Source organism: Ranitomeya variabilis, chromosome 2, assembly GCF_051348905.1.
Source record: "Ranitomeya variabilis isolate aRanVar5 chromosome 2, aRanVar5.hap1, whole genome shotgun sequence".
NCBI lineage: Eukaryota > Metazoa > Chordata > Amphibia > Anura > Dendrobatidae > Ranitomeya > Ranitomeya variabilis.
The window spans coordinates 549,520,651-549,539,538 of record NC_135233.1 but is presented as its reverse complement, the minus strand read 5'-3'; the positions used below and the strand labels follow the sequence as shown (position 1 = coordinate 549,539,538).

The 18,888-nt window shown below is 46.1% G+C and overlaps 1 protein-coding gene across 1 annotated transcript in view; it reads right to left on the bottom strand.

The window, feature by feature from the left end:
• Positions 1-18,888, bottom strand: part of LOC143807024 (C-signal-like) — a 250,480-nt gene that overhangs the window by 46,973 nt on the left and 184,619 nt on the right. The window contains exon 3 of the mRNA XM_077288180.1: positions 7,330-7,517. Coding sequence (XP_077144295.1) covers positions 7,330-7,517 — 188 coding nt within the window. The remainder of the gene's footprint in view (positions 1-7,329; positions 7,518-18,888) is intronic.

Sequence of the window (18,888 nt, the reverse complement as noted above, 5' to 3'; positions counted from 1 at the left end):
GGATTAACATGTTAGGGCATGTTAGGTTAGGCTATGGGTTGAACTAGATGGATTTAAAGTCTTCCTTCAACCTTAATAACTATGTTACTATGTTACTATGTTATGGCACTTGTGGTATTGTGGTTTCTTATTAATGATCAGTATTGCAGTATTCGGTCACTATGTGGTAGTACTATGTGGTCTGGTGATGGTGTGATTGTATTTGTCCCTTGTATGTGGTAAAATGTTTAAAGTGAACCTGTCAGCAGGATTTTGCTCAGTAAACAACACACAGTGTCAGGTTGATGCCGTTATACTGATTAAAATGATACATTGGTTGATGAAATCCATCTTGTGTTTTTTGTTTAATCTGTATTTAATCAAACAGAGATTAGATGTAACAACTTCTAAAAACAGAAAACTCAGACCATTTGGAATAAAGACCAGAAAAAAAAACAGGACAGGGGGATACTGTACAAGATCCTAACACTTACACCAAACACTAGACCTCCCCAGGCAAGGGAGGGATTAGGTAGAAGGTGTGGGTGGAGAAAACGAACAAGAGGGGAGGAGAGAGTGAGTAAGGGAGAAGTCTGAAGGAAGCAAGAGAAGTGAGCAGATGTGGAGAGAGAGCTGAAGCTGGGGACTGGAGCTGGTAGGAGCTCGTCCCAGCAGGAAAGAAAGAAAAGAAGGGAGAGAAGCTCCCAGGATGAAGAAGAAAGGGTCCTAGGGGCACGGAAGTGCAGAAGCCACTCGTGGGGCCTGCATCCAGGCTAACCAGCATCAGGTTGAGGGACCAGGTCACAGTAAGGGGAACCAGCCCCTAATCTAGTGGAAGAACTATAGGTCTCAACTAGGAACCCCTGAGGCTGTTGTGTCTATAAGAACGGCATCCAATCTCACATCTACTTTGCTGAAAAGGTGGACACTGAGGGTCAAGGGGACAGTGAAGACGTCACCCGACAGGACCCACGTCTGCCGGCTTGGGACACTGGGTGTGAAGCGCAGGGCAGGAGAAGAGGCAGCCAGCACAGTGAGACGGCCAGGAAAGGCATATAAAAAGCGGGTTCTGGACAAGTTCCCCAAGTTACTGGATAGTTTCCTGGACCACTAACATGGAAAACACAGTACCCTCGCTGTTGAACAACATCTGAACTGTAAGTAAAACGTAAAAATTGCATCTTGCTGTGTCCTCTCAATTCTTTCCTGCGATGACTGCCCTGCACCACTACCACCATCAGAACTTTATCATTCTCATCTTTAACTGCCCTGGGGACTAAGCTTTACCTGTGGGGAGCTATACCAACTCTGCTGCACCATTATCAGCCCCAGTGGTCCCTTTAAGAAGCATCGTCCATCTCTAGTCGAGTACCACAGGTGGCGTCATGAACATTTACCCCCTACAAATTTTAAGGGCGGTGTGAACAGGCATAGCGAACCTGAAGAAGTTGGTTCCATGCAGATGACCAGTGTTGCCTCGGACTGAGACATGGCCAGTGGTAGCTGAATCATAATTAGCAATACTCATGAGGTATTAGGGTAGGATGGAAAAGAAGTACCTACAGCCTTTCAGGCTGATGGGAAAGGGTTATTTTTCCTAGGGGAGACAGCCAACATAGCTGCTGTCACCCGCAGTCAGAGTGCCAAGAACGCAGGTAACGTGCTGCTTTCTGGACTCTCATCACCCAGTGGGATAAGAGAACCATTTGTGGATCCAGAGCAGGTCCCAGATTGCATCAGAGAGGTTGGGACCTGACCTTAAGGTCGCTTCTTGCTACCTGTAGCAAGGAATTCCAGACAGCTCTGCGCTCAGCTGCCAGGACCTGCTCCCAAAGCTCCCCTGATCTCTTTGCCAGTGAAAGAGGAGCAGTTCCAGAGAATTGCTGTGGACATACAGTAGTTGGTCTGCTTGCCATCCCTAGCAGCACTTAAAAACAGTTCATCCTTGACTGGGGAGCCTGTACTCTTCCTGTTTGTAGTCTTCCTGACGAAACTGAGGAAGAAGTCCTGGTTGATTTGCTAGCAGCAGCCCAGGACAGAGAGTTTATTGAGGCCACAAAACTCCGCCGGCAGCTATACATGGACCAGAGGTCCCAGCCGTGGGAGGTGTTCCGGCTCTTCCTGACAATCTTCACAGGTGTACCAGGGAGGCGCATCTAGTCATCCACTATGTGGACACAGAGAGTCACCCCCTAGTCGGCAACCTGCATACTATGTCTCCATAGAGGTGCAAAAAGAAATAAAAATGGAGCTAGATGAAATGTTGTGCCTGGGGGTGATCCAAATGACCAAAAGTGCGTGAGCCTCGACTGTAGTCCTGGTCCCGAAAAAGGACGTGACAACCTGGTTCTGCATAGACTACAGGAGGCTAAATGCCATCACAGCTCCCTTTGCGCAGCCAATGCCACACATCAGTGAGCTGCTGGATTTCTTAGCTGGTGCTCAGTACTTTACAATCATCGACCTGAGTCAAATTTACTGGCAAATTCCTATATCTCAGGAGGCACAATAAAGGTCCACCTTCATTCCTCCATTCGGACTGTATAAATCCTTTGTCATGCCCTTCGCCATGAGAAATGCACTTGCCACTTTCTAGCAATTAGTCAACCAGCTTCTCGAGGGACTAGAGAAGTTTGTTATTGCTTACCTGGATGATATTGCCATCTTTAGTCCCACCTGGGAGACATACCTTGGGCACCTGGAGGGAGGGAGCTGAAACTCAATGTTGCCCAGCGACAGCTCTGAAAACCTGAAAGATCTGGAGAAGATCTGTATGGAGGAGTGGGCAAAAATCCTTGCTGCAGTGTGTGTAAACTTGGTCAAGAGCTACAGGAAATGTCTGACCTCTGTAATTGCAAACAAAGGGTCCTGTACCAAATATTAAGTTCTGTTTTTCTACTGAATCAAACACTTATTTCATGCAATAAATTGCATTATGTGAACATCATACAATATGATTTCTCAGATTTTTTTTAAAGATTCTGTCTCTCACAGGTGAAGTGTACCTACTATAAAAATTACAATCTTCTGCATTCTTTGTAGTTGGGAAAACTTTCAAAAACAGTGTATCCAATACTTATTTTCCCCACTGTATGACATGAAGATATCTTCCACAACCTCACCTTTATAGCAGACTTTTGCTGTTCCTCACTCATTTTTAAGCCTCCTACACAGTTGTTTCTGTTTCAATTAATGAAGCCCGTCCATCAAAATTTTTATCCTCTATCTTGCAGTCACCATATTATTTAACACTCTGTACTTACAATTGCTCATTTTACCCTTCTACCCATCTAATCCTTCACTTTTTCATTAGGTCTATGACATCACGTGATTAATAACTGACTGGCTGAATCCTTATAAGCTCTATGTACAGTAGATAAAGGCAGTCAATTTTTCCTGTATGTGTCATAAGTAGTGTTGAGCGATACCGTCCGATACTTGAAAGTATCGGTATCGGAAAGTATCGGCCGATACCGGCAAAGTATCGGATCCAATCCGATACCGATACCCGATACCAATACAAGTCAATGGGACTCAAGTATCGGACGGTATTCCTGATGGTTCCCAGGGTCTGAAGGAGAGTAAACTCTTCTTCAGACCCTGGGATCCATATAAATGTGTAAAATAAAGAATTAAAATAAAAAATATTGCTATACTCAACTGTCCGACGCAGCCTGGACCTCAGCGAGGGAACCGGCAGCGTTGTTTGTTTAAAATTTGCGCTTTTACTTGGTTACGTGAAGTCCCGGCTTGTGATTGGTCAGGGCGGCCATGTTGCCGGGACGCGGACCAATCACAGCAAGCCGTGACGAAATTACGTCACGGCTTGCTGTGATTGGTCCGCGTCCCGGCAACATGGCCGCCATTAACCAATCACAAGCCGTGACGTCACGGGAGGCTGGACACGCGCGCTTTTTAAAATACGCGCATGTCCAGCCTCCCGTGACGTCACGGCTTGTGATTGGTTAATGGCGGCCATGTTGCCGGGACGCGGACCAATCACAGCAAGCCGTGACGTAATTTCGTCACGGCTTGCTGTGATTGGTCCGCGTCCCGGCAACATGGCGCCGTGACCAATCATAAGCCGGGACGTCACTGGAGGCTGGACACGCGCGCTTTTTAAAATACGCGCATGTCCAGCCTCCCGGCTTGTGATTGGTTGACCGCGCCGCAACCAATCACAAGCCGGGACGTCACGGGAGGCTGGACATGCGCCCATTTTAAAATGCACGCGTGTCCAGCCTCCCGTGACGTCACGGCTTGTGATTGGTTGCGTCTCCCATGTGACTGCGACGCAACCAATCACAAAGCCGGGACGTAATTTTAAAATCCTTAAGGACCTGAAATTACGTCACGGCTTGCTGTGATTGGTTGCGTTGCCCATGTGACTGCGACGCAACCAATCACAACGCCGGAACGTAATTTTAAAATCCTGAAGGACCTGAAATTACGTCACGGCTTGCTGTGATTGGTTGCGTCCCGGCCACATGGTCGGCACGCGACCAATCACAAGCCGGGACTTCAGTAAAGGAAAGAAAAGCGCAAATTTTAAACAAAGAACGCTGCCGCTTCCCTCGGTAAGGTGCAGGCTGCGTCGGAGAGGTGAGTATAGCAATATTTTTTATTTTAATTCTTTCTTTTACAAATTTTTACATTAATGTTGTTTCGATACCGATACCCGATACCACAAAAATATCGGATCTCGGTATCGGAATTCCGATACAGCAAGTATCGGCCGATACCCGATACTTGCAGTATCGGAATGCTCAACACTAGTCATAAGTCACTGCAAAAGTCCCTGGTATGGAGGAGGTGGGAGCAGCGGGGTCAGGAGATGAAGAGGGGGATGATAAATGCGAGGACAAGAGACTTCCTGTTTCTTCATACAGCAGAAAAAGAATAATTAACTGGGTAGAAGGGCAAAATGAGCAATTGTAAGTACACATATACTATATACCGTATTTTGCGGTTTATAAGACGCACCCCAAATTTTGAGAAGAAAAATAGGAAAAAAAACTTTTTTTTAATAAAATGGTGGTACTTCTTACAGTCCATGCATCTTATTGCTTACCAGGGGTGGTAAATTACCTCTTGTTTGGTAAAATTGATTACTCATGCATCTGACTAAAATCCTATAAAAACTCTGACTTGGTGCTAGTGTACCAAGAAGAATTAATGTTGTTTTAAAGAAAAAAGGTGGTCACATCAAATATTAACCCCTTACTGACCTCGGACGTACTATACCGTCCGAGGTCAGCTCCCCTGCTTTGATGCAGGGCTCCGCGGTGAGCCCGCATCAAAGCCGGGACATGTCAGCTGTTTTGAACAGCTGACATGTGCCCGCAATAGGCGCGGGCAGAATCGCGATCTGCCCGCGCCTATTAACTAGTTAAATGCCGCTGTCAAACGCAGACAGCGGCATTTAACTACCGCATCCGGCCGTGCGGCCGGATATGACGTCATCGCCGACCCCCGTCACATGATCGGGGGTCGGCGATGCTTTTGAATGGTAACCATAGAGGTCCTTGAGACCTCTATGGTTACTGATCGCCGGTGGCTGTGAGCACCACCCTGTGGTCGGCGCTCACAGCACACCTGCAATTCTCCTACATAACAGCGATCTGATGATCGCTGTTATGTAGCAGAGCCGATCGGGCTGTGCCTGCTTCTAGCCTCCCATGGAGGCTATAGAAGCATGGCAAAAGTGAAAAAAAAAAGTTTTTAAAAATGTGAAAAAAATAAAAAAACCATAAAAGTTTAAATCACCCCCCTTTCGCCCCAATCAAAATAAATCAATAAAAAAAAAATCAAACCTACACATATTTGGTATCGCCGCGTTCAGAATCGCCCGATCTATCAATAAAAAAAAGCATTAACCTGATCACTAAATGGCGTAATGAGAAAAAATCGAAACGCCAGAAATACGTTTTTTTGGTCGCCACGACATTGCATTAAAATGCAATAACGGGCGATCAAAAGAACGTATCTGCACCAAAATGCTATAATTAAAAACACCAGCTCGGCACGCAAAAAATAAGCCCTCACCTGACCCCAGATCACGAAAAATGGAGACGCTACGAGTATCGGAAAATGGCGAAATTTTTTTTTTTTTTTTTTGCAAAGTTTGGAATTTTTTTTCACCACTTAGGTAAAACATAACCTAGACATGTGAGGTGTCTATGAACTCGTACTGACCTGGAGAATCATAATGGCAGGTCAGTTTTAGCATTTAGTGAACCTAGCAAAATAGGCAAGCAAAAAACAAGTGTGGGATTGCACTTTTTTTGTAATTTCACTGCACTTGGAATTTTTTTCCCGTTTTCTAGTACACGACATGGTAAAACCAATGATGTCGTTCAAAAGTACAACTCGTCCCGCAAAAAATAAGCCCTCACATGGCCAAACTGACGGAAAAATAAAAAAGTTATGGCTCTGTGAAGGAGGGGAGTGAAAAACGAAAACGGAAAAACGAAAAATCCCAAGGTCATGAAGGGGTTAATATGATTTAGATTTATTTCTCATTCACTTTAGATTTTGTAAATTGATAAAAATAAACAATTAACATTTTGATTTATTAAATAATTCCTACTTTGCATAATTTCTCTATGCCTTCCTAAACAGTTTGCTTGCTGCTGCTGTAGTGTTATATGATTCGCTAACTTTAAAAATGTTGCTATAGTCTTACACTTATTTTTTTTTTTTTACTGTTGTGAAACATGTCATATTTTAAAGGGGTTCAGGCTTGGCACAAAAGTGTACAGTCACTCTATGTGTTTGTAGAGTTCTGAATCGATTGATATTTGATGCACTTGCTTTCACAATTCCCCAGTATTACTGGTGGAGCGCTTGTGGTCACATGCCAACTAGTCTTCTCCAGCTTCTCTCAATTCATTTCTCTTGACAGAAGTTGAACCGGTCTAGTTGGCACCTAACCACAAGTGTGCAAATCGCCTACATGTGTTCCCATGACCACCTTCACGCATCAGGAATACCGGGTTATCGTCACAGCGTACGCACCACACATGATTCGGCAGTCTCCTGACCCAAAAAGTGACTGCAGAGTTTTGTCCCTAGCCTGGACAACCCCTTTAATAGATGTTACTCATGAAATATTGCATTGAATTGTCCTTTAGCATAGTTTAATAGGAATGATAAAATGGCAGATATAGGGGTCTTTATTAGACCCCCAGTTGCCACTACTGCACCTGGAACAAATGTTGTAAAGGAATAAAATAACTTAGCCTTATAACTTGGGGGATTTCAGGACTTCTTAGATACGAGACCCGGGGTGCAGCTACTACATTTTAATAGATAGTGTATCCAACTACATAGTATAGACATGAACTATACCTGGGTGACCAGCATAGGGCCCACCACATTTATGGTGTAGGTGCATATCATATCCTCAGGGGTCTGTGACTCCAGGTGGTTGTTTGTTAGAACCCCGGCGTTGTTGATCAGCAGATCGAGATGTTGTCCATGCAAATGTTTCTCTACTTCTTTTACCGCCGCATTGACACTTGCAGGGTTGCTGGTGTCTACAGAACAACATAGGCAGAAGTGGGTTAGGAAATCTGTTACAAAGGAGAGATAAAGTATTACAACACCGAAAATAATATCTTGCCATATGGGAAAAGTGCAGCTTCCTGGTAAAGATTTGTCTTTGAGCCCAAGAAGGTAGCAGGGAATACGGAAGGTATCCCAAATTAATTTCTACACATTAGCCATTACACCCCCTGAGGCAGCTTATGCAAAACGCCCGTTGGGGCGCAGAAGGTGCTCATATTGATACATGTTTTATGGGTAAATGCTTCAATTATTTACCCTTACTACTTTCCTGACCTGTTAGGAATACCACTTCTCTCACACCTAAGGTTTTATCCTTTTACTATTATAGTTGGCTAAATATTCTGGGACTTAATTGACAAATATATTGCTTGCAGTATACTGTTTGGGAACATGTGTGCTTTATTCCTGTATGTGTGACGCCCGGGAGACCGAGGTACCCAGCACCAGATCAATGAGGTCCGTCTCTTGAGGGGGATGTCACTAGTGGCTTGACCCGGTGCTGTGGTCTCAGGCGATGCACAATGTAAGGCCGGGGACACACTTAACGTATAAAAAAACGGTCCGTTTTTCACGGCCGAGAATCGCACAAATGTTTCAAAAACAGTGATCCGTGTGCAGTGCGAGGATGCGATTTCCTCGCATCAAATGATCCGTGTGACATCCGTGTGACATCCGTATGGCATCCGTATGCCGAGATTTTCTCGCAAGCTTGCAAAACCAACATCTAATGGATTTATGTGCTCAAATGTTCGGGAAAACATATATACAGTATATATATATATATATATCATTGAGACACATATATATATATTCTGTATTTATATTTCATTCAGTGCGATATCTGTGAACAGCCGGTAATTCAATTGCCGGCTTTTCATTTCTCCTGCACAAACCCGACAGGATATGAGACATGGTTTACATACAGTAAACCATCTCATATCCCCATTTTTTTTGCATATTCCACACTACTAATGTTAGTAGTGTGTGTATGCAAAATTTCAGCGCTGTAGCTGCTGAAATAAAGGGTTAAATGGCGGAAAAAATTGGCGTGGGCTCCCGCGCAATTTTCTCCGCCAGAATGGTAAAGCCAGTGACTGAGGGCAGATATTAATAGCCAGGAGAGGGTCCATGGTTATTGGCCCCCCCGTGGCTAAAAACATCTGCCCCCAGCCACCCCAGAAAAGGCACATCTGGAAGATGCGCCTATTCTGGCACTTGGCCACTCTCTTCCCACTCCCTGTAGCGGTGGGCTATGGGGTAATGAAGGGTTAATGCCACCTTGCTATTGGAAGGTGACATTAAGCCAGATTAATAATGGAGAGGCGTCAATTATGACACCTATCCATTATTAATCCAATTGTTGGAAAGGGTTAAAAAACACACACACACACATGATTTAAAAGTAGTTTAATGAAATAAACACAGCGGTTGTTGTAATAATTTATTGTTCTCGCAATCCATCAGGAACACCCTCGCTTGGAAAAATAATAAACGCACAAGATACATACCTTCTGGTGAACCGTCTCGTCCCACGAAGTAATCCATCTGAAGGGGTTAACTAATATTACAAGCAGGAGCCCTGCAAATGCAGCTGTGCTCCCTGCCTGTAATCCCCGGTGAATGAATGAAATGTAGGTCATTGACCTACATTTCCTTCAGTCGCGGTGAGGCGCCCTCTGCTGGATGTTCTCATGAACTGCAGCCTGGGAACTTTTTCCCACGCTCCAGGTCATATGAGGACATCCACCAGGGGGCGCCTCACCGCGACTGAAGGAAATGTAGGGCAATGACCTACATTTCATTCATTCACCGGGGATTACAGGCAGGGAGCACAGCTGCATTTGCAGGGCTCCTGCTTGTAATATTAGTTAACCCCTTCAGATGGATTACTTCGTGGGACGAGACGGTTCACCAGAAGGTATGTATCTTGTACGTTTATTATTTTTCCAAGCGAGGGTGGTCCTGATGGATTGCGAGAACAATAAATTATTACAACAACCGCTGTGTTTATTTCATTAAACTACTTTTAAATCATGTGTGTGTGTGTTTTTTAACCCTTTCCAACAATTGGATTAATAATGGATAGGTGTCATAATTGACGCCTCTCCATTATTAATCTGGCTTAATGTCACCTTCCAATAGCAAGGTGGCATTAACCCTTCATTACCCCATATCCCACCGCTACAGGGAGTGGGAAGAGAGTGGCCAAGTGCCAGAATAGGCGCATCTTCCAGATGTGCCTTTTCTGGGGTGGCTGGGGGCAGATGTTTTTAGCCACGGGGGGGCCAATAACCATGGACCCTCTCCTGGCTATTAATATCTGCCCTCAGTCACTGGCTTTACCATTCTGGCGGAGAAAATTGCGCGGGAGCCCACGCCAATTTTTTCCGCCATTTAACCCTTTATTTCAGCAGCTACAGCGCTGAAATTTTGCATACACACACTACTAACATTAGTAGTGTGGAATATGCAAAAAAAAAGGGGATATGAGATGGTTTACTGTATGTAAACCATGTCTCATATCCTGTCGGGTTTGTGCAGGAGAAATGCAAAGCCGGCAATTGAATTACCGGCTTTTCTATAGAACACCGCTGCGTATTTCTCGCAATGCACACGCATGGTCCGTGTGTAATCCGATTTTTTCTCGCACCCATAGACTTGCATTGGCGAGTCTCGGCCGAGATACGCTGACAATCGCAGCAGGCTGCGAGTTCCCTCGGATCCGAAATACGGTGGAGAAAATATCGGATGATGGGAGCTGCACCATAGATTAACATTGTGCCGAGTGCTATGCGATTTTTTATCGCATAGCACTCGTCCGTATTACGGTCTAGTGTGACCCCGGCCTAAGGGATATCATGAAGGAACAGACACTTACTTGATCAGCAGCAGGTCCTCTCAGCTGTGATGACCCCGATCCTGGATCGATGGCTATTGTCCAAATGAAAGACTGAGGCGCTGAAACGTTTAACCAGTTTACTTCAACAAAGAGGGATTTGCAACCAGTACTGTCACCGGAGTCTGTTTAAGAACTCTGAATTACTTTGACCCTGTCAGGATTTCCACCTCTTATTATGCGCAGTTTCTGTATGGCCCTGCTGCTGTTTGTGAACTGGCTGCCGACCCAATCTGTCTCTTCTGTACTCTGGTTCGACGGACAACCCGAGTCCTTTTTTGTCGGCTTACCCCCTCTGGGAGTACCGCTGTCTTACCTGTGTCTGTACAACGTGTCTGTTGCTGCGTCTTACCCTGGTGAAGCTGATATCACCTCACTTCCTTCCGGTTGCTGTATTATATATAATGAATATAGCCACGGATCCAGTATCCGTCTCTGCGCCTATTCTGGGTAGAGGTTATTGCTACCCGGTTCTCACAATGTCCTTTTTCTCTATTCCTCTTTTCCTACTATGGGTATTACAGGCCTATAATCCGTTATAGGGCTGTTAGGAGTCCAGTTATACGACCTCTCACTTTCAGCTCCTCAACCCAACTGCCAGTCCTTTTCTCAGACCAGAATAGATCAAGGGGAGTCTCTGGAGCTCCCCCTTCTGGTCGGAGATGGTAGTGCAGTCTTGCTATTTTAATATTTGTATTTGGTGTCAATAACTATTTTTGTGGCAAATACCCCTAGGGGCGCCACATTTGCATACCTGTGTATTACACATGTATGCCATCAATAATGTCTATCATATCATCTGCTTTCAGATGAAGTTGTTGCTGAACATTCTTTTGTGCTCATATACTGGTGTCTTTTTCTGCATCCTTCCTGTAGTTTTGAGATCCTCATTGTGTATGTGACACCGTTCTTTCATTTTACCATATATTTTTTTTTGTTCCATCTACTTATCACTCCCTATTCGAGTTTAAGGGGTATCATTTCTCCTTGCGGAGAGTGACATGTCAAGTATGCCAAGATGAGGAGACTTTTAAGCAGCAATGCTCCTTTAGGAAATATGCAAATTGTTTCTTCAGAGAGGAAGAGGACTAGAACTCTAGTGCCACCTATTGGAAGTAGCAATCCTAACAGTCAGTGTCAACCCTTTAACGAGCCTTGTCACATGACGAGACACCCCCGACGATCAGATGTTCCCAGTGACCTCAGCAAGGGAATCTGCAGTACCCCACTGCAGCCACTATGCGGTGGATGGAGCTGGGCTGTCCCAGAAGAACATCCAGCCATTGTCAGCAACGAGAACAACTGACTGGTGGCGGTGCCGAGTGTCACACCCTAACTGATCTGGTATTGATGACCTATGCTAAGGATAAGCCATGATTATTATAGTACCAAACAACCCCTTCTCTACCAATATACATAAGACCTGAGCTTTTAATTCAGAGTCCAACAAACACAGATGAGAACTTTTCCTAATATTAAAACATACAGAAGGAAGTTGCTCCTATATGGTCTATCACATGACAATATTTTATACTGTCATCAGAAGGATAAGACACAGATCGGTATAGGGCAGCAGCACTCTGCAGTCCTCGGATTTCACAGGCAAGAGAAGACACGTGCATCACGCTTTCCTAATAGTAATGGGACTGTAAGTCTATTATGTTTGTTCTTTGCTTAGATAAAAGCTTGAAGTCACAGCTCTAGGCCATACAGGAACAATCTGATGACTTTAATAAAAAAATATATATTTTATTTATTTATTTCAATTTTTTATTTCAAAATTTAGTTAAAATGTATATATTCAGCGGCGCTAGTATATAAGGTGTCCTATTGCTGCAAATCTAGACAATAACCACCATGTTGTCAGAAAAATAAGAAATTCTAAAATTATTAGATTTGTGCACAGGAAACCAGATGAAAACAGTGTTGAATCCCTAAATAATAAAAAAACACACTAAATGAAATTTAAATAGAAGAAATATATGTTTACTCGGGATATATATTGAAGAGTTGTATAGTATACATAAGAGGAGGGTAGTAAAATATATAAAATATACACTATGGAGACAACAGTATCCCGTATGATTCGATTGCAATATGCCCAAAAAGCCAAGAAAATTTGATTGACGATGCTATGAGAATAGTAACATATAGCGCTAACCACCTGTTGAAAAATTGAGCAGTAAGGCTTAATGCACTGTGTGATCAAGTATCTGGTGGGTTATTGCAGCCACCTGAAATAGTAACATATAGTGCTAACCACCTGTAGAAAAAATGAGCAGTAATGGTTAATGCGCTGTGTGATCAAATATCTGGTGGGTTATTGCAGCCACCTGAAATGAAGCCTGCAAAGTTATTATACTGCGAGCCTGTAAGGTAAAAAATAGAACGATAAAGAAGTAACAAGTTGTACAGAGAAAAAAAAAAAAAAAGAGTCCGATTAGCGTCTATTAGAGAGGGTTTAACCTCTGATATTAGGTGACTTTCCCGGTCCTTGATCCACAGTAGAAAGTCCTATGAAAGTCAAATCATGCATGCAATAGTCGAATTTGGGTAGAAGATGCCCCGGCCGGTGGCAGAGCTTCTAGAGATTAAGGTGATGCGGCGCGTGTTGGTACAGATTAACCGGGTCGGAAATCTGTAACACGCCGCTGTTACCTCTGTTGTTAGGCGACGCGGCTTCTTCTCTCCTAGCGGTGCGGGCGGCAAAGAAATTCAGGCGGCGTGTGGGAGCTCCAATCAGCCAGCTGCCGGTTACTGCCTCGCTGTGCTGTGTGCGAAGGTCAGGGCAGGACCTGGCGTGACGTCATCAACCACGTGGAGCCGCTATGTGTTTGCCTGCTCGTCTGATACAGGGTGCAACAGGGACCATTCAATTCCTACGCGTTTCGGAAAGTACGCTTTCCTTCATCAGGGATGGTCCTGTGTGCACTAATGGTCCTTTTAAAGGGGAAGTCATCATCAGTTTTTTTTTTTCTCTTTTCCTTCTCCCTTCCTCCCTCCTCCATTTTTTTTTGTTACAAAAAACCAAATAGTTCAATTTCACTATTTAGTCCCTTAGGAATAATGGTGTCTAAAGTAAAGATCCACTTTGTTTCCACATGGGACATGGCTGCTATATAATTCCCATTTCTCCATGGTGGTGGCACTTTTTCAAAACCTGTAATTGCCATGGAGTGTATATCACTATTGTGTTGCTCCACAAAGTGTTTAGAAAGTGGATGACCAAGGAATTTTTGTTTAATGTTACGCATGTGTTCGCCAAGTCTCACTTTCAGTGGGCGTTTTGTGCAGCCGACATATAATTTATTACAGGGACATTGTATAATGTAAATGACCCCCTCTGTGGTACATGTGATAAAGTGCTTGATGGTGTAGTTTTTTCCATCTTTTGTTATTACACTTTTTTTTACAGGTATGTGTTTGTTTACACATAGTGCACTTACGACAGGGAAAAAATCCTCTTAAAGTTCTTTCAAAAAATGTTTCTGTTTTATGGGCTTTATGATTTTGTACCATAGGTGCAATTAGATTACCCAGATTACGTGCTTTTTTAAAAATAAAGCGTGGGTGTTCAGGGATAAGGGCTCCCAGAATTTTACCATCCTTAAGGGTCCCCCAATGTTTACTAACTAATTTCCTGAAGATGTTAACATTTGAATTATATTGTACTATAATTGGGACAAAATCTGTTGTTTCCTGTTTTTTTGCCAGTGATTTTTCTTTCAGAAGCTCTTGGCGTGGTACACTATATATATACTATATACTGTAATTGAAAATTAAAAAGGCTAATAAACATACCAAAAAGTCAGTTTATGAGATTGCACCGGAATTGCTCAAATCCACAACAATTTGATAAAGAAGCTGAAGCATTAACCGCAAAATTTTTACAAAAGGGCTATGATGTAAGTTCATTGAAGACATCAAAAGACCATGTTGCCAGTATATCATGCCAAGAGCTTCTGAAAGAAAAATCACGCCTCTCTATTATTAACCTGGCTTAATGTCATCTTACAATAGCAAGGTGACATTAACCCTTCATTACCCCATATCCCACGGCTACACGGGAGTGGGAAGAGAGTGGCCAAGTGCCAGAATAGGCGCATCTTATAGATGTGCCTTTTCTGGGGTGGCTGGGGGCAGATGTTTTTAGCCAGGGGGGCCAATAACCATGGACCCTCTCCTGGCTATTAATATCTGCCCTCAGTCACTGGCTTTACCACTCTGGCGGAGAAAATGCGTGGGAGCCCACGCCAATTTTTTCTGCGATTTAACCCTTTATTTTACCAGCTAGAGCACCCAAATTTTGCACATACACACTACTAACATTAGTAGTGTGGAATATGCAAAAAAAAAAAATGGATATGAGATGGTTTACTGTATGTAAACCATGTCTCATATCCTGTCGGGTTTGTGAAGGAGATAGCAAAAGCCGGCAATTTAATTACAGGCTTTGGTGCTATCTCGCGCTGAATGAAATATAAATACAGTATATATATATATGTGTGTCTCAATGACATATATACAGTTATATGAAAAAGTTTGGGCACCCCTATTAATCTTAAGCTTAATGTTTATAAAAATTGTTTTTTTGCAACAGCTATTTCAGTTTCATATATCTATTAACTGTTGGACACAGTAATGTTTCTGCCTTGAAATAAGGTTTATTGTACTAACAGATAATGTGCAATCTGCATTCAAACTAAATTTGACAGGTGCATAAGTATGGGCACCCTTATCATTTTCTTGTTTTAAATACTCCTACCTACTTTTTACTGACTTACTAAAGCACTTTTTTTAGTTTTGTAACCTCATTGAGCTTTGAAATTCATAGCCAGGTGTATGCAATCATGAGAAAAGCTACTTAAAGTGGCCACTTGCAAGTTGTTCTCCTGTTTGAATCTCCTTTGAAGAGTTGCATCATGGGCATCTCAAAACAACTGTCAAATCATCTGAAAACAAAGATTATTCAACATAGTTGTTCAGGGGAAGGATACAAAAAGCTGTCTCAGAGATTTAACCTGTCAATTTCCACTGTGAGGAACATAGTAAGGAAATGGAAGAACACAGGTACAGTTCTTGTTAAGGCCAGAAGTGGCAGGCCAAGAAAAACATCAGAAAGGCAGAGAAGAAGAATGGTGAGATCAGTCAAGGACAATCCTCAGACCACCTCCAGAGAGCTGCGGCATCAACTTGCTGCAGATGGTGTGACTGTGCATCGGTCAACTATACAGCACACTTTGCACAAGGAGAAGCTGTATGGGAGAGTGATGCGAAAGAAGCAGTTTCTGCAAGCACGCCACAAACAGAGTAGGCTGAGGTATGCAAAAGCACATTTGGAGAAGCCAATTTCTCTTTTGGAAGAAGGTCCTGTGGACTGATGAAACCAAGATTGAGTTGGTTGGTCATACAAAAAGGTGTTATGCATGGCGGCTAAAAAACACAGCATTCCAAGAAAAACACTTGCTACCCACAGTAAAATTTGGTGGAGGTTCCATCATGCTTTGGGGCTGTGTGGCCAATGCTGGCACAGGGAATCTTGTTAAAGTTGAGGGATGCATGGATTCCTCTCAGTATCAGCAGATTCTTGACAATAATGTTCATGAATCAGTGACAAAGTTGAAGTTACGCAGGGGATGGATCTTTCAGCAAGACAATGATCCAAAACACCGCTCCAAATCTACTCAGGCATTCATGCAGAGGAACAATTACACTGTTCTGGAATGGCCATCCCAGTCCCCAGACCTGAATATCATTGAACATCTGTGGGATCATTTGAAGAGGGCTGTCCATGCTCGGCGACCATCAAACTTAACTGAACTGGAATTGTTTTGTAAAGAGGAATGGTCAAAAATACCTTCATCCAGGATCCAGGAACTCATTAAAAGCTACAGGAAGCGACTAGAGACTGTTATTTTTGCAAAAGGAGGATCTACTAAATATTAATGTCACTTTTCTGGTGAGGTGCCCATACTTATGCACCTGTCAAATCGTGTTTGAATGCAGATTGCACATTTTCTGTTAGTACAATAAACCTCATTTCAAGGCAGAAACATTACTGTGTCCAATAGTTATTAGATATATGAAACTGAAATAGCTGTTGCAAAAAAAAACAATTTTTATAAAACATTAAGCTTAAGTTTAATAGGGGTGCCCAAAGTTTTTCATATAACTGTATATATATATATATATATATATATATATATATATATATATATATATATCTATAATATAACGCTGGGAGCGTCACTCTGTCCGAAGCCTTTATAGACTGCGCATGCGCCGGCGCAGTCTGGACCCCACAGAGTGACGCTCCCAGGAGGAGATCGCGGTATGCGTAAGCAGTGAACGCACACCGCGATCTCCAACGGAGAAGCAGGGACGAGCCAGGAGGGTGAGTATGTGATATTTACCTGTCCCCGTTCCAGTGATGCGCGCTGCTCCATCCTCCGCCTGCGACTGTTCAGTCAGAGGGCGGCGCGCATTAACGCGTCATCGCGCCCTCTGAACTGAACGGGGTCAGAGGGCGTGATGACGCGCTTAATGCGCGCCGCCCTCTGACTGAACAGGCAGAGGACCCGGAAGATGGAGCGGCGCGTAGCTGTGGAACGTTGGACAGGTAAATATAGCAAGTGCCGGGGGCCTGAGCTAGCGGCGACTCCGGCACCTGACCCCCCCAGTGCGCCGGTGTCCCCGCCTGCTCAGGCCCCCAGCACTCGGCGCCCAGCACAGCCACGCACAGCCGCCCACACTCATCAGAGCCACGCACAGCCGCCCACACTCATCAGAGCCACGCACAGCCGCCCGCACTCACCACCGCCACGCACAGCCGCCCACACTCATCAGAGCCACGCACAGCCACCCAAACTCACCACCGCCACGCACAGCCGCCCACACTCATCAGAGCAACGCACAGCCGCCCACACTCACCAGAGCCACGCACAGCCACCCGCACTCACCACCGCCACGCACAGCCGCCCGAACCCACCACCGCCACGCACAGCCACCCGCACTCACCACCGCCACGCACAGCCGACCGCACTCACCACCGCCACGCACAGCCGACCGCACTCACCACCGCCACGCACAGCCGCCCGCACTCACCACCGCCACGCACAGCCGCCCACACTCATCAGAGCCACGCACAGCCGCCCACACTCACCAGAGCCATGCACAGCCACCCACACTCATCAGAGCCACGCACAGCCGCCCGCACTCACCACCGCCACGCACAGCCACCCACACTCATCAGAGCCACGCACAGCCGCACACACTCACCAGAGCCACGCACAGCCGCCCACACTCATCAGAGCCACGCACAGCCGCCCGCACTCACCACCACCACGCACAGCCGACCGCACTCACCAGCGCCACGCACAGCCACCCACACTCACCACCACCACGCACAGCCGCCCACACTCATCAGAGCCACGCACAGCCGCCCACACTCACCAGAGCCACGCACAGCCGCCCACACTCATCAGAGCCACGCACAGCCGCCCGTACTCACCACTGCCACGCACAGCCGCCCGAACTCACCACCGCCACGCACAGCCGCCCGCACTCACCACCGCCACGCACAGCCGCCCGCACTCACCACCGCCCTGCACAGCCGCCCGCACTCACCACCGCCACGCACAGCCGCCCACACTCATCAGAGCCACGCACAGCCGGCCACACTCACCAAAGCCACGCACAGCCGCCCACACTCATCAGAGCCATGCACAGCCGCCCGTACTCACCACCGCCACGCACAGCCGCCCGAACTCACCACCGCCACGCACAGCCGCCCGCACTCACCACTGCCACGAACAGCCGCCCGCACTCACCACCGCCACGCACAGCTGCCCGCACTCACCACCGCTACGCACAGCCGCCCGCACTCACCACCGCCACGCACAGCCACCCGCACTCACCACCGCCACGCACAGCCGCCCACACTCATCAGAGCCACGCACAGCCGCCCACACTCACCAGAGCCACGCACAGCCTCCCACACTCATCAGAGCCATGCACAGCCACCCGTACTCGCCACCGCCACGCACAGCCGCCCGCACTCGCCACCGCCACGCACAGCCGCCCGCACTCACCACAGCCACGCACAGCCGCCCGCACTCACAACAGCCACACTCAGCCGCCCGCACTCACCACAGCCAACTCAGCCGCCCGCACTCAGCACCGCCACGCGCAGCCGCCCGCACTCAGCACCGCCACGCGCAGCTGCCCGCACTCACCACCGCCACACGCAGCCGCCCGCACTCACCACAGCCGCCCGCACTCAGCACCGCCACACGCAGCCGCCCGCACTCAGCACCGCCACACGCAGCTGCCCGCACTCAGCACCGCCACGCGCAGCCGCCCGCACTCACCTCCGCCACGCGCAGCCGCCCGCACTCACCTCCGCCACGCGCAGCCGCCCGCTCTCAGCACAGCCGCCCGCTCTC